Below are 22,441 nucleotides of genomic sequence, written 5' to 3' on the forward strand. Positions count from 1 at the left end.
TTATATTGCAAAATTATTTGACATAAATTAAGTATTGAAACTGGTAATTTCTTACCATTAATTCAGTTTAAGTCAGTTTGTTTTAATTTAGAGCTTTTATAATTTATTTGAACATTTTTATGTATATGAAGGGACATAAATGTTTAAAGCATTAGAGTACATCTGTGACAGGCGTATAATGGGATTTTAGAGTGACATATTGCCATCGTGTTAATGTCTTTTCCAACAAAACCTAATTCTAATAAATATTTACTTTTTTTTAGATAGTATGGTTTAAAAACAACCAGAGTTTACAAAAGTGCAAATACATTAAAGATAGAGTGACAGGATCAAATTCAACTGGGAAATGCTCTACAGATTAAGTAACATTTTACTACAGTGGAGGACAGTGGTCTAGATGTCGACTCAAAAGAAAATTTCAAAGAATGCAATGGCCTACCGTGTATTCTTCATGTGTAAGACCTCTGAGTTGTTACTTAATCATGGCTGAGTTTTAGCTATGGCTTTTTGAGCTCAAAAAAGGTTCAACAGAGTCCTGTGTTTCTGGCGGAAAATGTGGCGTATGAGAGGAGTATGTAAAGTTTGGGAGAGAAAGACTGTGAGCTTACAGAGTATGGGACAAGTGTGTGCTTGATTTGCCTTATCTGTCTCCTATTGAAAATAATCAAGAGAAGAATCCAGCAACAGCAGACATAGACGTTCCATAGCTGAAGTTGTACATTATGGAAAAATGTACAATTTCACTTGCAAAACTGCAACAATTTTAAATCCTTACTACTACTACTACTACTACTACTACTACTACTACTACTAGTACTTCCCAAAAAGTAGTATTGGTGATGTAACACCAGATAAATAAAGGTTCAGATGAATTAGCGAAGTAAAAATTAAGTTTGTATTGCATTTAAGAAAAACATTTCTGGAGGTTTGTATTTCACAATAACTGTTTGCCCACAATCAAGCTAAGAAAAAAGAGGAAGAAGTGTTGCAAGTCTTTTTGACCTTTCTGTGTAAAACAGAAATACTGACGTGAAGAACAGACATGTGGGGGCGTTCTAGTCTGGTTTGAATGCTACAAATATCCGCTCACATGCAGCACAGCCATAAACGAACAAGTGCAGGTTACAACTGAAGTGTTACTTCCTACTCAGTAGTTGAGCGACAGAAACTTCACAGCAGGCATGAATCAAGGTAAGGAGGAGGAAAAGCTATTTCTAATGTCATGCATCAGTAAATTAGTTTTATGTTCTAAGTTGAATAATGCACAGGAAGCTGAAGATGAGGTTTTTATGTTACTTCACAGATAACATGTCAGATTGAGAGTGAAATGTCATGAACAGTAATCGTGTGGGGCAGTAGACATGTCAGATGTAGCATAATTAACTGTATTTGATAGTAATCTTTCAGATTATTTCTTGTGATTGAACACACATTGTAATATAATTTTTAAATCATGAGGTCAGTTTTTCATAGTTTTAATCTGTTGACATTTGCCTGTCTCTACACACAGTCTTGGAAATTGAGCGCTGTGATCTTAACATTAAGAACAACAACAGCAGCCACCACACAGACTTGAATGGAGAAGAGCGTTTGATTGTCAGGAGGGGAGAACCCTTCAACATTATTTTACATCTTAAACCTGGGAGTAAAGAGTTCAAGCTAGATGAATCAAGCTTCACATTCATTGTTGAAACAGGTATGTCTCTGAGTATATTTAAGTGAGAAGTGAGAAATAAGTATCTGCAGCAAGGATTTGTTTCTTAAATGTGGTTTTACATTTACTGTTTCCTGCTTCTTCAGGTCCGTTACCCAGAAAAGAATCCGACACACAGGTTTCCTTCAACCTCTGCAACTCCACAGTAGACACAGAGTGGAGTGCATCTGCCATCAATAATCCTTCTGAAAACACCCTGTGTGTTTATATTAATTCCTCTCCCAACTCCCCCATTGGGGTTTATAGTCTGAGTCTGGACCAAGAAGGGCAGAAGACCCATTTAGGACAGTTCACCCTGCTTTTTAATGCTTGGTGCCCCAGTGAGTATATCAAGTTTGTGTCTTTTATTGATGATGTTTTATATTTTATTAGTTGATCTCCACCTGCAGCCCACACCACAAAATAACAACAAAGTAAAACATGTAAATCTATAATTACAAAAGCTACAAAAGCTATCAGATGTTAGAATTTGTTCTGAATATTTGTGTGTACACACTCACAGGAGATGCAGTTTACATGCACAATGAGAGGAAGAGAAAGGAGTATGTCTTATCACAGCATGGGCAGATATACAAAGGAACGTATAAACGCATCAAGGGGACACCCTGGAACTTTGGACAGGTAGAAATACATGTCATTACCCTTTATTTAGTAAGGTTCATTAAAATTACAAACACGCTTCTTAAGGACAAAAACACATTAATGTCCAATTGAAATCATTTAATTTAAGACTGTCATTGAATAAAACTACAAGTGACACAGGTCCTATTATACTGCTCAAGTATTATCCATTAATAAACTTGCTTCTCTTGCGTCTTTATGCAGTTTGAATCAGGAATACTTGATATCTGTCTAAAGATCCTGGATGAAAACCCTAAATTTGTGTCTGACGCTGACAAGGACTGCTCTGCCAGGAGAAATCCCATCTATGTGACCAGAGTGCTAAGTGCTATGGTAGGTGAGACCATGCAGATGCCATTAGCCATTATTTTAGCTGTACAGACAAAGATTACCATGGCGCAACAGAAACATCTCCGTCTGCTCCTTTATATTCAGAGGGTTTAATCGTTTCACAGGGTAACTTAGCTCCTTCTTTTGAAACTCACTTTTCTCAACATTTGTGATGCAAAGCAGCATCAAAGAATAACAAACGAATAAATTCAAGTCTGTCAGCATGTTATTCCTGCTTCAGGTCAAAATAGAAAAATTAGAAACCTCCTCTAAAGTAAGAACATTGAGTTCTTAAAGAATATTATAGAAAAAAATTCAATCCGAATTTTGCTCTACATGTTTTCCAGCTCTTTGTGACTTCCGTGAATAGTTTCCACTTTGTACTTTATATTCACTTCTCTGCCTTTAACTCACTTATTGTCCTCCTGCTCTCTTGTCTGCCCTTTGTGTCCATAGATCAACAGTAATGATGACAGGGGTGTGCTGGTGGGGGAGTGGTATGATTTTTCAGGTGGGGTTCATCCAGGAGCGTGGATCGGCAGCGGGGACATTCTGCACAAGTGGGCGGAAAGTGGCCCCGTCCGCTACGGCCAGTGTTGGGTTTTTGCTGCTCTTGCATGCACAGGTTGGCAATGTCCCCAACCATACACCACGGTGTGGACAGCATGGGAGTCTTGGTTTTTACTTTGTTCCATTTTCCAGTCTTGAGCCACTCAATGCATCATTTTTATAAAACCCTCAGTTTAAAGCCCAACCCCACGGCTTCGTATACATTTGCACTATGTGACCTTGTGATGTCTTTATTGTCATCTTCTGTTGACAGATGTTAGACTGATGTGATGAAATGTTGCTCTGCTTCCTCTTCAGTGTCTCGTGCCCTGGGCATCCCATGTCGAGTGGTTACAAACTTCAGGTCTGCTCATGATACTGATGCTAACCTGGTGATAGAAAACCTGTACAATGACAATGCTGAAAAGATATCTTCTGATTCGATTTGGTGAGTGTATATTAGTTTTAATAAGGTTTTCTCTAAATGCAAATGCACAACTGCCTCTTTCAATACCACACTTCGTTACCAGGAACTTCCATGTTTGGGTGGACAGCTGGATGACTCGTCCAGACTTGGGCCCAGAGTATGATGGGTGGCAAACCAGTGACCCAACACCACAGGAGCCAAGTGATGGTGAGCTTATATTTAATGTAGTTTGGAATTAAATAAAAGATTCAAATGTTTCAAATGTCACACTTTCAGACCAGCTACAGAAGCGAAGGTATAAAAAATTAAACAGGAAAGTAGAAAATAGTTCCTGAAGATAAATAACTAACTCAAACTGTATCAAAACTGCAAAAAAAGTCACAATGGGCTGAAAACCATGTCACCATGTGTTTAACTGCGGTGTGTATGTTAAACGTCTAACAGTAGTCACATGTTTGGTGTATAGCTGTGGTCAAACTTGTGACAGTTTATGTTTGACATGTTCACATGGCTCATCATGAGACTGGAACTTTAGTTTTTACTGATGGACCTGACACAGATCATTTTACCATAGTGGACCTATGTGACTTATTAATAATACTCCACATATTATAAAGAATCAGACAACTGAAGCCTTCTGAAATATATTTCTTTTTCAGGAGTTTTCTGTTGTGGACCTGCTTCACTGAGAGCCATTAAGGAAGGAGAGCTGACCAAGAAGTATGACACTCCTTTTATTTTTGCTGAGGTGAGTTTTTGCTTTCATTGGAACATTTTTTTTGTGAACTCACAAATGTGAAAGGATTCATTTTGTGACAGATTTAAAGCATTGATCATATGTGTACACTGATATCTCTGGATGTTAGCTCATGTTATTTCATGTCTTTTATGGAGACAGGTCAATGCAGATGTTGTGGACATGTTGCACCTGTCAAATGGAGAGGTCATCAGGTTCAGTGGATCAACAAAGTCTGTAGGATGCTTCATCAGCACCAAAGCTGTGGGTTCAGATGAGAGGCACGACATAACCCACCAGTACAAGTATCCAGAAGGTGGTGCAGTGTTATGTGGTATAGGCACACACATTACATACTGCACATGCTTTTGAACTTAGCTAATCTCTTTGGTTTTCAGGGTCAAAGGAGGAGAGGCAGGTGTATGAGAAGGCCCAGCACCACAACAAGCTACAGCAGCGAGGAGAAGAGCCGGGGCTCCATCTTAAGGTGTTTTTCATTGTTCATTGTTCAACTTCCTGTTTTAAATAAGTAGAAAAGTACAAAATAGTGAAAATTAATTTCCATACATTTTCATCATTGTCTACTCCATGAATTGAATTAAATGAACATATAATTCTCTTTTAAGATCAAGCTGGCTGACAACATGATCTTAGGCTCAGACTTTGAGGTTTATACTGTCCTCACTAACAACCACATGGAGGTGAGAACCTGCAACTTCCTGTTCTTTGCCAATGCCGTCAGCTACAGCGGGAAACGAGGAGAGAGCTGCGGGTTTGCTTCGGACAAAGTTGAAGTTCTCCCTGGAGAAGGTCTGTTCTCATCTTAGTGAAAAACCTTTATACCACAGTTAACTACTTGAAAATCTCTATATTGTTACCACACGTCTAAGTCTAATCTTCATCTGTAAAGAACCTGTTCTGCAGGAAAAATCTTATAATAACCGATGTGAAATGTGTATAATGTGTTTTTCCAGAAAGGCGTCTGTCCCTCAAGCTGAAGTATGACAGTTATGGATCAGTGATCACCTCTGACAGGTTGATCCAGTTGTCGGCCTTTGCATTCGACAAGCAAACCATTGACTACAGTAAAACTGAGAAGACTATCGTGCTAGATGAGCCGGATATAGACATCAAGGTATGAATAGAAGAAACTCATTCACTTTCTCAGTGGTTGTAAAGTTTTTTGATTCTTATCTTGAATTTATTCCTCAGTCAAACAGAACAGATCAGAACTCAAACAGACTTAAAGACTTTGATGATATCTGCATATAACCGTTGTTTCCTTGGTCACAGAATAATGTTTTGTCTTATTTATTACTTCTCCGTGTATGTTTGCCTCTGCCTCTTGTTTTGTAAACACTGATCAATCTTTAATCACAAATGTCAAATCATTAGATGTCAAAAAGGTTTCAGACTTTTCTTTCCAGCTATTCTTTTCAGGTCTGGTGACATTTTGTATATTCATAAAAATTAATCATGATCTCTTTTTATTATTATTTGCTGTCACCAGACAATATTACACTGTAATTTGCATTTGTTTTCATAATTTTTTTCTACAGTATTAGGAAAGTAAGATGTTTTCTTGGACCTGTTTAAGTCTGTTTTCAGAATCCTTATGCATGAGAAATCCTACTATTATACATTATTTACTTTTTTAAAAGCTTCTCCCTTTTTGTTTTTCAGTTGTTGATTTATAAATTACGTAATTTTAATCATTTACAATATACCACCCCTTACATGATAAAACATGAACTCCTCTGTGCAGCTGATGGGAGACGCCACAGTGAACCAGCCTGTGACAGCAAACCTGACCTTGCTGAACCCATTACCTGAGCAGCTGCAGGACTGCAGCTTCACCATAGAGGGGGTCGGCCTCACAGACGGAAAACCTATTACAGTGAAGTAAGTCATCTCCATCCAAACTGCATCACTTGTTTGTTTTTTTAGCATCTTATTTACTTACTTTACTTGGTATTTTTTCCTTAAGGTTTTACTTGTTTCACTCATTTCTCCTATTGCTTATCTACAGTTCAATGTGTAAAATGTTGTCAAATGTAGCTAAAATCAGTGTTAACTTTACCCACAATGCTTTATATAAATTCAGTGATAAAAGTAAAATATTCCAGTTCTAAATATAAACATGATCACAGTGTGATTAAAAACTAGTAATTTTTATATAATCAATGCCAATGATGACGCAAAGCGTAAATCTGAATCATTGTGGCACCTAATGTTAAATGTTACATATGTTTTTTGTTTTTTTCAGGACTGGAGCTGTGGGTCCCAAAGAGGAAGCCAAAGCCAGTGTTGAGTTCAGTCCCAGCAGTAGTGGCTCCACTGTGCTGCTGGTGAACTTTGACAGCAACAAACTAAGTAACATCAAGAGCTTTGTCAATGTTGTTGTAAAGGAAGGTGAAACTAATTAATACACATTAAAAAGCCTTTTGTTTGTAACTGGAACGCACATTTCCTCTGAGTTGCACAATAGTACCAGTAAGACAAGGTTCCCATTTATTTTCCTTCATTGATTAATAGCTTGTATTCATTTTTATTTAGTTTCAGTAAACTCTGAGGATGTGAGTAAAGCAATTGTTTTTTCTTTCTGTTGATGTTTAAAAACCCAATATATATATATATATATATATATATATATATATATATATATATATATATATATATATATATATATATATATATATATAATATCGTCGCCCTCGGCTTGCTCGTCAGGGACAATCTGATTATTATGATTAATACACATTCACTGTTCATGTACTGTTCTTTGGTTGTGTAAAGCTGCTTTGTGACAATATCAATTGTAAAAAGCGCTCTACAAATAAAATTGAATTGAATTGAATTGAATTGAATTGAATTGAATTAATAAAACACATTTTGGGCAAAAAAAAACATTTTTTGCTTTAGTGTTATTTATTGACTGGTGCAGCTGCAGAGTGAAACTAATTCTTATGGAGTATGGTGCTGTTTATTATGGCCACAGGTAGAGACTTCATAATAAAACTCCTGCTGACGTCTCCACCAAGACACAGGAGTCGCTGTTCTCGTTGACTTCAGTGACCTCTGTTGCAGGAACCTCCGCCAGGTTTGATTTTCCTGCTCACAGTGTGTTTGTTGAAGTTGCAGCTCTTAAACACCTCACGACACGGCACCCAAACCGACTCTTTTAACTGCATCAAGGTAAACTCATCTTTTCTCGGAGTGTTTTAAAACAGCTTCAGCTGCGTCTTTGCGCGTCGGTGGCGTTCACGGACAAGAACAGTTTAATGATGAGGCCACATTAGTCTAAACTCATTGAGGGTATGTGAGCATTTGTTTTTGGATTCCGTGAGATGATGAGCTGCTTTCAGGCAGCTGTGAATAGGTCCCATTGGAAAGTTAAGTTCGGTTAATTTAAATACCTTCATGTGACACATTTTCTTATGAGCCAATAAGACATATTGGCTTTTTGGCCTATTCTCATATTGCAGTTATATAAGTAAAAGCATGCAGATATGCTGTAGATGACGTCCTGCCCAGTCTATTTGTTATCAGAACTATTAAATAACAAAATTGACAAAATATAAATTATTCTGTTCACTTAACTACTACAGTGTTGGTGAACCTCATCACAAAGATAAAAGATAAGTCTAATGGAAGCTGAGTCACCACAAGACAACAAATCCAGTCGGCATTACCATGAATCGGCTTCCAGATTACTCCTAGAATAAGAAAGCATTCATTCATTTGAGCAACTTAAATCATTATCCTCTATACTTTAGATATTATTGTTTGAAGTGTGTGTGTGTGTGTGTTTGTTTGTTGCTTCTGAGTAACTAGATATATTTTTGTGTATTTGCAATGTGATCTCAAGTCTGTCTTGCAAATGAAATCTAGCTTGCAATGTGTTTTCCTGAATAAGTAAGCTCATGATTGGCCGCTAGTCTCAGGTGCACATGAGACGTGGACTACACATCTTCCAATTACAAGGCTTTCCTGGATTCCTGTATTGCATCTTTCATCACATGAAATAACATGTAATTTTTTTTCTCTAATGGAGAAATGCGTAGTTCTTTTCTTTCACTGGAGGAAGCTTTAAATTAGTCCTGCAACGAGGTGACAGCTTGTCACACAAAGTGAAAACCTAACATAGAACCAATAGCACCACTGTACTTTCATGCAGACAGACATTTATTTACAGAACAATACAAATTTGGCGTCGGGTGGATCTTCATCACTCCACTTCATCTCCCTCCTCGTTGGAGAACTGAAGAGGACCTCGGGGGACAGCGTAATCGCCCATGTTGTTGAGTCCATACACCACACAGCAGCTCAGGGCGCTGCGGGAGACCTCCATGTCACGGACATCAGACCACTCGCTAGTTTCGGCATCATAGCACTCAACGTCAAGAGTGGTGCTGAAGCCATTGAAACCTCCAACCACAAAAAGGCAGCCATCCATCACTGCGATGCCAAAGTTGCTGCGGGGTTTCAGCATGGAGGGCACAGGACGCCAGGTGTTGGTCTCAGTGTTATAGGCCTCAACTGTGCGAAGACGAGTGGTTCCATCGAAACCACCAACCTATAGGAAAACAGGACGGCTTGTTTGTCTTTGGTGTGTTATTTTTCTTTTTTTTTTTTTTTTGTTTTATTTGTGTGTTTTATATTACAGCAGTACATGTATGGCTTGATATTATTTCAGTCTCAACAACATCACAAACATCTGTGTTTCTGGGTGATTCTGTGCGATTGTCAGCTTAGTTAAGTTTTCTTACTGCAAAGACACAGTTTGCATAGGTGACGATTCCTATTCCACTGCGCCTGTTGTCCATGGAGGCGATCATTGTCCACTGGTTGGTCTCTGGGCTGTAACATTCAGCTGTTGATAGGCACTCGCTCCCATTGAAGCCACCACAAATGTAAATCTGGAGAGAAACATGTTTGGTCAGAAAACAACTAGTTATAGCTGAGAGAAAAGAGGGAAATGCTGCTCTCCCATGCCCTTAGAGTTGAAATATGGTGATCTCTTAATAATAATAATACCACAGAAACCATCTACATTAATAAGGTTTGATCAAAATAATGTTCTTGTAGGAAAGCCCAAATACTTAATAAGAGTCAAACAAGAAAGTGCACATCTCATCTCTCTCTTTACCTTAACACACAGTATTGTCAGTCATTCTCACCTGCTTTTAACACTACCCACCTTGCCAGCGTGTGTTGTGCAAGAGGCGTCACTCCTCTGGTTGTGCATGGATGCAATTAAGGTCCACTGATTGGTTTGAGGCTGATAGCGCTCGGCTGTTTCCAATCGATCGTGTCCATCATAACCTCCTATGGCGTAGATGTACCCATCCATGACGGTTACACTGACATAACAACGGCTTGAATGCATTGGTGCCACCTCCTGCCAGGTGTGAGTGCCCAGGTCGAACCTGTGCACAGTGCTGAACTGTTCAACATTGTCAAAACCACCGACACAGTAAACGGATCCATTGAGGAAAGCTGTGCCATGGTAAGCCCGGGGAGCCTCTCCGTAGTTACTTATATTGACCCATCTGTCTGCGCAAACATTGTACGCTTCAATGCTATTGGTGGGACTCCCACCACTCCAGCCTCCAATGGCCAACAGCACTTCATGGGGAATACGTGGACGTGACAAAGGATTAAAGAAAATACCGTCAGAGCAACTCTGGGTTCTGATGTCAAGCATAGCCTCCATGGCCCTGAGGAGAACTGGTCGACACTTGTCACTCGTCTTGACCATTTCGTTATCATTCACAGTCTCCATGATGTATTCTGGACTCATCAAAGCCAGCCTGACCTGGAAAGAGATATGAAGACTGAATACTTGAGCATGACAGGCTGATTTTAGCCTATGACAGACAGATAATGCATACTGTATTGGCATATGCAGTATTCAGGCTTTATTGAGAAGAAGTTACAGTAGATAAATGTCAAATATAGGTTTAAATAAATTTGGAAATGGTTGAGAAACTAAATCAAAACCTCAACAACAATCCTCATCAAAGATATTTATTTTAGGTATTTATGTAAGAGCTCTCTAGTTTCTCTCCTCAACACTGTAGACATGTGTGTCATGGTTTCCATCTTAGTTACAGACCCATTACACCCCTACTTTCATATATTTTTCAAGTCTCTGTTTCTCCTGATCTCAGTTTTGATTTTGTCTTGACCTCTTGGCCTTGTTCCTAGAACTTATGTTGACTTTTCTGAGAAGGGTTTGACTACACCCTGCTCATGCTGTTGGATTTATGTTAACTTTAGTGAGGTGTGAAAGATGCTAATCAAAAGTGAGGAAGTGGTAGTTGTCCCTCACTTACCTTGGACAAAAGCAGGGAGATGTATTCTCTGCGTTCGTCAGGTGCATGGGTGATCCAGCGAATGATGGCCTCAAACACTGTCTTCTCGTTTCTCACCGTGAGTTGGTCGTTTTCAATGATTTGAGAAAGATCGTGCACAGAGAGCTGCAGGAACTCTTCTGAGGTGGCAGCGACCACCTCAAAGTGTTTCAGCACGAAGAGGAAGGCCTTGTGTTTCACTTCAGGGTAGTAATAGACATCAGTGAACCACCAGATGCCAATGCAGTTATATGGAGCCAGGTGCTTCTCCAGAACATCACAGCAGGCTTCTGTGATGCCCAATACGTTGAACCGGTCGGCTGTTATGAAAAGTTCTTGTATATTCTCTTGCGTCACAGGAACAGAGCCAGTGTAGGCGAACTCGATGATGAGCTTCATCATTCCTGGTGACACATCGGGAATGTCAAAGAGCCGACTGTCTGGGCTCGACCAGTGGGTGAAGAGAGCTCTGTGGGCCAATAAGGGGAGAAAACCAGGAATTGAAAATTGATTTTGTTAAAAATTAAAAAAAGACATGATTTGAATTTGACAATCTAAGCATGATATTTGCATGCTCATTTAATTTAATAATACATTTTAAATCGTTTAAAGTTTAGGCGATCCTAGGAAGATAGAAAATCAGGAAATTATTTAACATCTGAGATCTGAATTGTCTTTTGAGTAACACACAGAGTAAATTTCCAAAAACGGATTAGAGCTAACGCCAGCTCTTGTTTTCCAGAAATGCAAAATTAAGATTTATTTTAACGTTACTATTTGAAAACCTGTATTTAGGATCCCAAATTCATTTAGCGGTCATTTAAATAGATTTGTAAATATGTTTCCCCATTACCATTTTTTTTTCTTATTAATATAGGGTGTTTTTTTTTAGCTTAGTCTTAAACATGCTGCAGATTTTTGCTTATAGAAGAGCATCCTTCAATTAACACCCAATAGAAATCTCACCTGAAGTACGGGCTGCTGTTACAGAGGATGACTTTGTGCACATGAAACTCAACTTTGTCCACTCTGATCACGGCGTCACAAAGCTGGTTCTCCAGACGGAGTTCATTATACACGGAGCTGTTCTTACTCATCTTTGCTTGACAGTTTTAAGTCTTTGTCTCTTTAGGTGTATGTCTTTCTCCTGACTCTGAACAAGTGTTTCTAGTTGTCCCGCTCACTCAGGTTATGACGTTCTCACAGTTCTAGATCAGATCATTATGATGTCATGAAATCGGCGTTCCAATTCCAGAATTCTTTATTTCCCCTGTTCCAGCTCATCATGTCTTCTACTAAAGCTGTTCACAAACAAGCAATTAAACTGTAGATGTTTTGTATAGGCGCTAATTCATATTGGTCTTTAAACAATAGACGAGTGCTCTTACGAACACTGACACAGGACTTTACTTGTTATTTCTAGTCGTCCTGTCCATACTGGCCTTTAAATGTTAAGTGTTAACTCATTAGTTCTTTTAATTAATGAACTAAATAACAATAAAAATGCATTTTGCCCGAGCACATTTTTGGTGATTATGGAGGAAAGGTGGTTGCCTCACAGCTAGAAGGACCTGGATTTGAATCCTTTGCTAGGCCAGGTGCCTTTCTGTGTGGAGTTTGCATGTTCCCCACACGTCTGCACAGAGAGATGCACGGCTTACTCCCACAGTCTAAAGACATGCAGTTAGATTAGGGTTCATTTGTGACTAGGAGTGGCTCCATCACCTTCTGGACCCTTAACAGTCCTAATAGATGGATTTTTGGTGATTGTAAAAGACCTCAATTTTAACTTTCTTTGTCCACAGCACTGATTCTGAAGGAGACTGAAGTTCAGCTGATGTAATCACAGGCTGCCCCTCCTTCGTTTGCTGATATAGAGGTGGAATACGTATCTGTTCCTTGTATTAATATGTGAGTAATTTATTTTTCTTTTGCTAGCAATTATAAGGTGAAGGACAGATCCTTGTAAAAAATCACCTTTAGATCCCCCCAGAAAAATGTATCACCATTTAAGAAGATGAAAAGTAAGATTCTCTTCAAATCAGTGAACCTGTGTGAAACCTTAAATGTCTTCTCACAGGCAGGATATATACTTGAATTCAGCATATTTTGTAATTTAAGAGCCTACGCTACATTTAAATTTGTGAAGAGATGCACAAGATATTTGTAATTTATTCTCAGTGTAATGTTTAAATCAGACATGGCCACAGGCAGATATTATACAGTATGTGTGAATGTGGTTCAGTGTGGGGAAAAATGTTCCTTTCATTATTTACATATATAACTCCAGTCTTGTGTGATCCACCCCTGTTTTGCAATGTGTCTGAAATCTCCAAGTATGTGACTTTAATTAATTAATTCAAAGTACACGCAGTATATTTCTTTTTTTTTTTTTTTCAAAATGGTTCCAGTTTATTGTCATCCACTGAATCAATGTCATTACAGGAAGAAAGACTACGGCTACCGGTGGAGTCCTGCTAGTATGATTCTGCAAAGAGAAATACATACCACACAGAAAGTAGGTAAGAAAAGATTTAACATCTACAGTGAAGCACTCTGGGGTCTAAATGATGCTGAAATCCTTCCTAAGATCCAGTTGTTGTACTGAACACTTTATGTTTTAATCTTTACTGTTAAATTATATTGTAATCAAATAATTGGTCAAAGCTACTCCACTTTAGTCAATTTATAATCTGGAGTCACATTTAAGTCCAAGTTTCTTTTTTTCTTTTTTTTGGACTAGTGATTATATTATCTTTGGTTTGGTTTAGCAAATTCTGAAGCTGCTGTCATTCACATATTTTCCTGTTGTTAAATAGCTCTCTTAGGTTTACGACTGACAGGAGACAGCCATAAATCAAAGGGTTTACTGAAAAGGATTTGCAGCAACATATATCACCAAAGCCTGCATCTGCAGGTAAGTTACACCCACTGTGATCTCATCTCACCAGCAGCAGAAGCCGCTTCTGAAAGTTTTGACAAAATGAGTAAACATCTTACATTTTACCATGAAACTTCTCCATAAACAGTTTTTTCCTTCATACAGTCAACTGAAAATAACCTAAACAAATGAGCTGTATTGTTCTGGCCCTGTTGTACCAAAATTATACCGGGAAAAAATTCTGTTCTTGGTCTTAAAATCTAAGTTAAGGGACCTTTCATATGGTTTGTGAAATAGTTTAAAAAATTAAATCTGGTGCTGCTACTTTTTACTAAAAGGTTTCATCACTGGACAAAAACACACAGGGAGGTCTGATTATCACTTATTATTCATCGTTTTAGTCACGTTGTAGGAATTTCAGGTTGATTATACAATTTTCTGAAATATTTGAAGTTAAATCTTACACGACTTTGACACTTTCAGTCCAGTTCACGTTACTATCAACTGAAGTGAATAGTTATCTTGAAATTTCTTGACGCTTTAACATTTTTGTTGTTTTTTCTCCGAGATTCTAATTGTATACTTTTGAAAAACAAGTCAAGACTTAGCATTTTCCTAAATGCTAATTCTGAATAGTTTCTTCAAACCTTAAGTAATTGTTTTGTGAAAGTCAGACCTTTCCTAGTACACACTCAAACACAGTTAACCTTATCATATTTGAAGCATCTGTCCAAATTAAAGTGTAAAAACTCTGAATTGCACAGTTTTAGTCTGTAAATGAGAAGACCCTTGCAAACCAAAGCTTGTGTATTGCTTTTAAATTGTCATGATGGTACTGTTCTACAAATCCTGTTTAATGACAGACTTACTGAAATGACTGTGCGGTGTAACAGCTGTCAACCATTAGCACTGATGAAACAAACAAAAAGCCACATACGTTGAATCCAATCTGACATCTTCACTAATTGTAGACACACATCAAAACCTCCTATCTGACTATGTGTCAGTGTAAATGCACCAACTGAAAGCCAAAAGAATAAAAGTAATGAATGGGGACATCGTCTTCACAGTGTAGTCCCAACCTCTGAGAGCTGTGAGAGCAAATGGCCCATCTCTGCTCACTGAATCAAAAATATCACACATGCCCTGACAAACAACATTTATGTAAGCTTCTCTTCTTCACCCCACCCCTGCTTTTTTTTCACCATTTAAAAAAAATAAAAACTAACAGGAAACAAACTCATTCCAAGCTGGTGGAGCGGAATCCTTGACGATCGAGCGAGTACGGGAAAGGTCCAGGCTGACAGAGTCTCTGTTCTCCTCTCCAGAGTGTTTTGACTTCACCAAACCTTTCTTCTAATGTCGCATCACCTTGTTTGTCCTACAGGTTTGGAGTCAACAGGTGGGATAGCTACTCTGTTTGGAGAGGGTTGACCACATGCCTGCTCTGGTTAGAGACACAGCTGTGAGTATTTTTGTGACTCGAACGCGGGGCTGGATTTGGTTGGGGAGGGGGGGAGTGGTTAGTCCTCAAGGTAAAGGTTTATCAGTCAGTGGAGAAGAGGTCTCCGGCCGAGGGGAGCGGTGCCAGACCCCCGGTCACGTTGGGCAGGAGGGAGAGGTCTGGTAGACTCTGGATGTGGGACTTGAGCTCTTTCCTCACTTGTGTCACTCTCGCCAGTTTCTGCTTATATTCCTGCAGAGAATAATTAATATACAGCACAAGTATATATCAGCTAAAAAAGGAAAATACAATTACTACTTACTGAAACACGAATACACACATTACATGATACCTTCAAAGTAGAGCAAACTCCTTCAACACTAATTTCTAACTAACATTTTTAAATAAATCTGGTCACAGCATAGAAGCTTTAAAAGGTAACAGATATATTACAACTTAGATAATAGTTGTTTGAGAGATTTCTGTTATAACATTGTACTCTGGAAATGTGTACAGGCAGAATTAACGCAGCAAATTCACCTAAACGTAAAACTGAAAGTGATGCTAATGAAGTTCATAATAACCTATTTTAGAGGAGAACTGTGTGCAAACTACAGTATGACCAAGTTGAGACAATCAGTCTTTGAACTGTATGAACTGATCAACGTTTAAAATCATCTTTTAGTAATGATTTTACAGGTTATTGTATAAAATGGATAACAGAAATAACAAATATAGAGCTATAAATTAAGCGTTACTGCTAGAGTCATAGTCAAGTATGAAAACAACAAGCTGCAATTGCATTTGAAAAAAAAAAAAAGTCTATTAGATAACTTTTACAGTTTCCGTCTCTCACTCTCATTTGACCTGTAACACATTTACTTACACAGAAGGACTGTATGTTTTGTCCTCTTTTACTTATAATAAAAGTCCAGTGATCAGTAAGAAAAGGATAATTACTACACTTAACAACTATTTGTTTTAAGTTCTTATGGGCTTGTTTTAAATCAGACTTTATCTTCTGGAGTGAAGTGCTCATTTGTTTTAAATAATATTAATTAGTGAAGGAGAAACTCTCCTTTTTCTGTTTGCTCTCGAGTGTTATGTTTGTGTACTGTATATGGCGTCTTGCCTCTAGTTTCTTCTCTCTCTCCATGAGCGCCTCCTTCTGACTGTTGATGTATTCCATCAACATGCGAGCGAGTTGTCTCCGATCCTCCAGCTCTGCAGCCAGTCGGCCGTTGTACTCTGCCAGCAGCAAACAGGCTTCATCCACTGTTTTCGACAGCTTGTCTGCTGCCTCCTTGTCTAGATTGGGGTCATAATGTGTTGTTAACGTCAAAGAATATAAACATAAATTACAGAGTTCCTTCATGAAAAAGGGCATTTAACTTCAGACCTTTAAAGGATTTGTACATGCAATTTCCTTTTTTCTTTCTGTGAAAGTCTACACTGTTCTTGCTTGATTTCTATTGTTTGTATAAAATTTTCCTTTATCTTAATAATTGACATTTATTGCTCGATAGAAAAAAGTAAATATCAAATTCAGTCATCAGTTCTTACCAGTGATCTTTTCTAGCAGTGAAACATCCTGGACTTCCTGCGGCAGCGAGGCAATCTTCTGACGAACAGCTGCATCACCAGAAGCAGCATTTTCCAAGTCCTGCAAGGCCTTTACCAGCTCCTCTGTCTGTGTGTCAGAGTATTTTTAAACGGAACAGAGGGAAGAAGAAGAAAGGAATCAAGGGAAAGCGATTAGGGATGCGACAAAGAAAATAAAGAAAAAGAGAGGGTTAAAATCTTTTCTACATTCAGTATCATTCAAGTGAACTATCGACAGCCTTACCAGTTGAGCTGCGGAGGCATCTGTGTTGCGAGGTGAGGTATGGCTTCTGTAGTCATCGTCCTCATCATCTTCATCTTCCTGAATCTTTTGATAGCCTCGTTTCACCGGCTTCTTTTCCTCTGCAGTACGTTTAGAGACCACAGAACAGGGAAAACACAAACATGTAGGGTGACTGATTTGGAAACTCTGCCAGTTAGCCTAGCTCACGTTAGCTGTCCTCCGGCAGTTCCTAAGCAACCGGGAAGTCAGGCCGGCTTTAACTGCTGGCTGTCTAAGTGGCGTCCTGCAAACAACGTGGGCTAGATAGACAATTGGAAACCTTTATGGAGAAAACCTGGGCTGATCAGAAGAGACGGCATCCACCCGACTTTAGGTGGTGCGTCTCTACTATCTAGAAATATGGCAGAGTTTATTAGATGACCTAAACCCTGACATATCAGAGTGGAGCTCAGGACGCAAAGATGCAGTTTTACACACCTCTACAGTTTCCTTACAGCTGTCACCCCCGAAAAAACTACCAAAACCCCATAGGGGCATTGTCTATATATCAAAAACCAAGCACGAGACAAATAAATGCTTCATTAAAGTTATGAAACATTTCTTTCTTTTGATTTTTGACTTTGCACATTACATTATATACTGGCTGCTTTAACTAGTAAAAATGATCATGAACTTTGTATTACTTTAAAACCACATTCTGTGGTATGACTCTCCCATAAGAAATATTGTATTAACTAATGTACAGGTGTAACAGAGACTAGGTTAGATAACATTGTCCAACCTGAAGGCCTGGGGCTGTTTGAGTCTTCTATGGCCAGTTTGAGCTGCTGAATGAAGTCACCTCTGTAGAGGCTCCTCTCTTTCCAGATGTTCAGTAGTCTCTCCATGTGCTTTTTACAGTTCTCATCTGCCTCACTGCAGAGAAACAGCAGGGTTCAGTGTCGAGCAAAATAAAGAAACAACTGAATCAATGAAATTACCTTTACATCAAAAAAACATTTTCTTCCCCCTTAATCAAGTTCTGTTTGGATCTGAGCATTAGATAAATACGGCATTTGGTTTGGTTTATGGAAAAGCTACGGGCAGTAATCATCATCTGTCTGAAAGCATACAGACCTGGCAACATGGGAGCAGGCATCAACGAGGACAGACTCAAAGTCTTTGGTGAATTCTGGTCCTTTCTTTTTGCTGTTCTGGATGACATCGTTGGCCAGATACAGAAATGTCAGCTTCCTGTTGCTTTTAGCTGAAAGATAATAAAATATATTATTTAAATCATTTTTTTTTCCAACATTTAACAAGAATAGGTCATTCCTACATCACATTATCAATCTGATAATAATGAGCACTACATAAAAACTATTTTGCAATTAAGTGTGATTTACTCTTATTTTGCCTACTTGTCATTTCCCAGTATATTAGTGTTTCTTTTAAGCATGAGTATGAAATTAAAAGGCAGCTGTTTTTTCTAGTTTATATGACTGCTTTACCCTGATCTAATTACAATAGAGTCACCTGAATTTACGCCTATCTCACATTTATTTAACCATACAATACTATTGAGATAACACAACCCCAAATTCAAAAAAGGTTGGGACCCTGTTTAAAAATCTACATAAAAATAGAATGCAAATCTCAGAAACCCACACAATACAAAATAAAACAAATCACATCTTTAAACTGAGAAAATGTACCATATTAAACAACAACAATTACAAAAAAGGTAACTTTAAAATTAAAAGCAGGGACATGTCTCAGGACAGAGGCAACAAAAGGCTAAAAAGTAAGTGGTTCTAACAAGGTAGAGAAAAATGCTTTGCAACTAATCGGGTTAATTGCTAAAAGGTCAGTAACATCAGCTATAAAAAGAGCTTTTTAAAGAGTCAGTGTAACTCAGAAGTAAAGATGTGCCGAGGTTCACAGATCTATGAAAAGCTATGCTGAAATGCAGAAAAATGTTCCTCAACATAAAGACTTTAAATATATCATAATCTGGAGAAATATCTGTGCGAATGGGAGAAGGCAAAAACATAATATTGGATGACTGTGATAATACAGACATGCGTCTGTGATGGACATCACTGCATAAGCTCAGGAATACTTTCACAGATCCAAGTAGAGCTGTATTATTCATACTCTGGTAGCAATTAGGGAAGAGTCTCCCATTGGATAAGTACTGCATGGATGATTATTTTTCAGCTGCCAACAAGCTATTTACCACTAACTGATGCAGTGAGTAGCTTCTCATTTCCTAAACAACCATGTCGGAAGACACATCCTGTGGTCGTGGAAAAGATGTTAATCTGTTTCAGAAGGGTCAAATTATTGGCATCAAGCAAAGAAAACATCTAAGGGGATTGTTGAAACTACTAAAACTGGGTTAAGAACTGTCCAATAGAAGAAAGTCATGATGAGTCCAGATTTACCCTGTTCCAGGGTGATGGGCTCATCAAGGTAAGAAGAGAGGCAGGTGAACTGATGCACCCATCATGTCTAGTGCCTACTGTACAAGGCTGTGGGGGCAGTGCTATGATCTGGAGTTGCTGCAATTGGTCAGGTCTAGGTTCAACAGCGATATGTGCCCAAAGAATGGCAAAAAATGATTGTGACTCTGGACGTTGTTGTTGTGACTTTGCAGAAGCTCATAGAAACAATGCTATGGTGAATACATGTCGTAAAAGCTAAAGGCGGTCCAACAAAATATTAGAATGTATGACTTTTTTTTTTTTTTTTTTTTTTTGGAAGGACAGTATTTATATTATATATTATATATTTCCTATGTGGGCCAAATCCTATCTTAAATGTTCTATGGATGTTGCATCATTCAGATTAAAGACGAGAGGGACCTGCATATTCATGTTATTAACAGCATCAAATTCAATACTGTTTAACAGTTTTCTTGCATATACTTAGTACTTCAAGCTAAGTAAAGAAACTGAAGTGGTGGTTCTGCTTCTAGTAGAGTACATTTCATTTAAGCACTTTTACTTAAGCATTAGGTTTGTGTCCAATCTCCCAAATGACACACAGACATTACCCTTTGCTTGTTTAGTTGCACAAATTCAACAGGGTGAGTGTATATTTTTGCAGCAGCAGTGTGTACTGGCAGTTCTCACCTTTCTTCAGCTCTCTGTGCCACACTTTGACGATCAGGCCCGAGTGTTTGCGGTGGTGGATGATCCACAGAGACAGAGTCTGGACGCTCTGCTGCGAGCTGCTCAGCTCCGACAACTTCTTCACCAGGGCCGACTCAGAGAAGGACGACATGCCGCTGTTTGTGTGCGCGTATCCCCCGTGACCCGACTGACCCCGACTCGCTCCAAAGCGACCGAGCTAGTTTAGAGAAACTCGCACTGTCATCAAAACTGAAGTTGAGTGAAGACAAACATCAACAAACCGCTTCCTGCAACCAGCTCCTGTTAATGTTTCTAACGCAGCGTTGGCGCTTTATCCTGCTGGGTTAAACCTGTTGGACTAACCTGCAGGGTGCGAGGTCGTGTATCAGCAGCAGTTTCTTCTCACTCTGTAGTGTTTGTTTACAGCCACAGCTAATGTTAGCCAACCCAGCTAAGCAGCCATCTGCAGACCAGTGCAGCCCTGAGCTAGCCTGCGCTTTAACCCGAGTTAAATAAACCCAGTCGCTGCGATAAACGTTTACAATGTGTCTTCAATGCGCCAAAAGATGAAACTAAACTGCTAAAAAGCAATGGTGAGACTCACAGTTTGTTTTTGCCTGGCTAACTAGTCAGGAAGATTCAACTAAAAAATGGCAGCTTGCACTTTTACCTCGACATGTGCGTCGCATGATAGTGACGCAAACAGAGGCGGACACCGTCACCCCCTTTATCCAGAGATGAAGATCCAAAAACAAAGGTGGTGTTTAGATCAGGACAGGTCCGAATTAAACCCGACGTCCCAAAGATGTTGTCGAGGAGTTGGATAAAATGTTGTATGATTGTATTTACGTGCAAACAAACGCATTATTTTAAGGCAGTACAGACAAAGTAGACTACATAAATTCAGTATATTTAAGAAGTAGCTATTAGCGTAGACAATTACACTACTGCAATATCAACGCTGAGGTTTTAATTACATACTCTCAAGTTTATTTTATGATTTTCAGAGACTTGTTTATTTTTTTAATTAAAGATTTATTTAAAAAAATACAATCAAACTATATGTTGTTGATAAAAACAATGTGCAAGTCAAGTCCAGGTTTGTTCCACATGTTCCTTATAAATAAAATATCTGCAGAAATCTAAAATGTTAAGGTGTTTACAAAAACTTAATTCTGAGAATTTATTTTGAAAAATCATCCGTGAATTTATTTTTAATTTTTATGAAATGTCTCTTCTATTTAGCTGCAGCAAAATATCCAATGTAGCCTAAGGGGCTACACAAATGAAACTAAACATGTAGAAATACTGTACAACTGCAAGTATTGAAAATTTAGTTCAAGTATAAGTATACGAGTAAAACTACCCCATCTGCTTAGTAACTAGTAGCTGTCAAACATGCATTTGAATAAAAAATAAAACAACAGTAGATGAATTATGGGCCCCACAGACACTATTTGGGATCCATCATGCAAGAACAAGTCATTGTTTTAGCACTCCTGGAAATTTGTTAGTAGTCATTAAATAAAAATGGTGTTACAATGCCATATTCATAATTCCTTCAAAAACGTAGTAGTACTGGTACTAGTTACCCCAAAAATGAGGGAATTATGATGCCTGTTAGAGTGCCTAGCATTGTTTCCTCTACACACATTTCTGTTGTGACACATTTATTTTATAATTCTTTATTAGTAACATTAAAGTAGTAAAATTTGACATCAAATTTACCACACAAAAGAGGTGTTTGAAAAACAGATTGAGCTAATTGTGTTTGTTACTTTGGTAATTCAGATAATTATTATTCTGGCTTCAGTATTTTATCTCAAAGAAAATGGGAATGAATAGTATAGGATGCAATGTTGTATCCAAGTAGTATAGAAGTGAATAATATTAGTGCCTCTGAAATCCGCTTTTATTGTTTCACTGTTAAACTCAAGCAAAATTGCAAATTTATAAAAAAAAAGAGAAGCTAAAACCTTAAGAAGATTTGAAATGAATACAGTGTAATTTAATATTAACTTGCTATTAAACCAATCAGTGCTACAAGGTAAACTTTTATTATTAATTAAATCAGCTACATGACATAATTTTCTGTCAAAAATGGGAAAGTTTGAACAATGCAAATATTTTCGTTCAGATCCTTGTGTTTGTAGCTACAGACTTGGAACTTTACATATCAATTTGCTTCCATAATATTGTGGTGGAGAAAATGCACAGGATTCCTGTCAAAACAATGGGTTTTGTGTCCTGCACGCAGGTCATCATGAGGCAAATGGTGCTGCAGTACAGCAGAAGAGTTTAATGAAATGAGGCCTCAAATATCAACCACAATGCAAATTCAGCCACACCTGTGCAAATCTTTTTCAGGTCAGGTAGAAAAATATACGTATAACTCAAAACATAAAGGAATAAAGGATGTGT

The 22,441-nt window shown here is 38.2% G+C and overlaps 3 protein-coding genes across 4 annotated transcripts; 1 reads left to right on the top strand and 2 right to left on the bottom strand.

The window, feature by feature from the left end:
* The first annotated feature begins 680 nt into the window (after positions 1–680).
* LOC113166744 (protein-glutamine gamma-glutamyltransferase 2-like) lies at positions 681–6,995 on the top strand. Its single transcript, XM_026366884.1, has 15 exons — positions 681–1,191; positions 1,511–1,696; positions 1,801–2,034; positions 2,217–2,335; positions 2,540–2,668; positions 3,122–3,290; positions 3,533–3,662; positions 3,745–3,848; positions 4,301–4,389; positions 4,540–4,693; positions 4,776–4,864; positions 5,004–5,187; positions 5,352–5,512; positions 6,143–6,279; positions 6,644–6,995. The coding sequence occupies exons 1-15, from the start codon at positions 1,182–1,184 to the stop codon at positions 6,801–6,803; spliced, it is 2,055 nt and encodes a 684-aa protein (XP_026222669.1). The 5' UTR covers positions 681–1,181; the 3' UTR covers positions 6,804–6,995.
* Positions 6,996–8,605: 1,610 nt separating this feature from the next.
* On the bottom strand, positions 8,606–11,898 carry LOC113167172 (kelch-like protein 10). Its single transcript, XM_026367585.1, has 5 exons — positions 11,700–11,898; positions 10,716–11,202; positions 9,578–10,195; positions 9,147–9,296; positions 8,606–8,953 (listed from the first exon to the last, which is right to left on the bottom strand). Exons 1-5 carry the CDS (start codon positions 11,828–11,830, stop codon positions 8,606–8,608), a joined length of 1,734 nt encoding a protein of 577 aa, XP_026223370.1. The 5' UTR covers positions 11,831–11,898.
* Positions 11,899–13,081: 1,183 nt separating this feature from the next.
* Positions 13,082–20,684, bottom strand: rprd1b (regulation of nuclear pre-mRNA domain containing 1B). Of its 2 annotated transcripts, XM_026368721.1 has the most exons (8): positions 20,384–20,684; positions 20,021–20,237; positions 18,021–18,150; positions 17,686–17,819; positions 16,905–17,023; positions 16,622–16,748; positions 16,191–16,366; positions 13,082–15,310 (listed from the first exon to the last, which is right to left on the bottom strand). In XM_026368721.1, exons 2-8 carry the CDS (start codon positions 20,169–20,171, stop codon positions 15,161–15,163), a joined length of 987 nt encoding a protein of 328 aa, XP_026224506.1. In that variant the 5' UTR covers positions 20,172–20,237; positions 20,384–20,684; the 3' UTR covers positions 13,082–15,160. The 2 variants fall into 2 exon arrangements, with proteins under 2 accessions (XP_026224506.1, XP_026224505.1); XM_026368720.1 differs by having other exon boundaries at positions 13,083–15,310; positions 20,021–20,684.
* Positions 20,685–22,441: the final 1,757 nt, after the last annotated feature.

The sequence above is a fragment of the Anabas testudineus genome, chromosome 7 (assembly GCF_900324465.2).
Source record: "Anabas testudineus chromosome 7, fAnaTes1.2, whole genome shotgun sequence".
In the NCBI taxonomy this organism is placed as follows: domain Eukaryota; kingdom Metazoa; phylum Chordata; class Actinopteri; order Anabantiformes; family Anabantidae; genus Anabas; species Anabas testudineus.

Coding starts and splice junctions, on each gene's coding strand:
- LOC113166744 (XM_026366884.1), top strand. Junction 2,336..2,539: donor CACCCTGGAACTTTGGACAG/GTAGAAATACAT, acceptor GTCTTTATGCAG/TTTGAATCAGGAATACTTGA. Junction 6,280..6,643: donor GGAAAACCTATTACAGTGAA/GTAAGTCATCTC, acceptor TGTTTTTTTCAG/GACTGGAGCTGTGGGTCCCA.
- LOC113167172 (XM_026367585.1), bottom strand. CDS start 11,830: ATGAGTAAGAACAGCTCCGTGTATAATGAACTCCGTCTGGAGAACCAG. Junction 11,203..11,699: donor AACAGCAGCCCGTACTTCAG/GTGAGATTTCTA, acceptor ATTGGCCCACAG/AGCTCTCTTCACCCACTGGT. Junction 10,196..10,715: donor TCTCCCTGCTTTTGTCCAAG/GTAAGTGAGGGA, acceptor ATCTCTTTCCAG/GTCAGGCTGGCTTTGATGAG.
- rprd1b (XM_026368721.1), bottom strand. CDS start 20,171: ATGTCGTCCTTCTCTGAGTCGGCCCTGGTGAAGAAGTTGTCGGAGCTG. Junction 17,820..18,020: donor GCCTGCTCCCATGTTGCCAG/GTCTGTATGCTT, acceptor GTTTCTCTGCAG/TGAGGCAGATGAGAACTGTA. Junction 16,367..16,621: donor ACTGCTAGAAAAGATCACTG/GTAAGAACTGAT, acceptor ACCCCAATCTAG/ACAAGGAGGCAGCAGACAAG.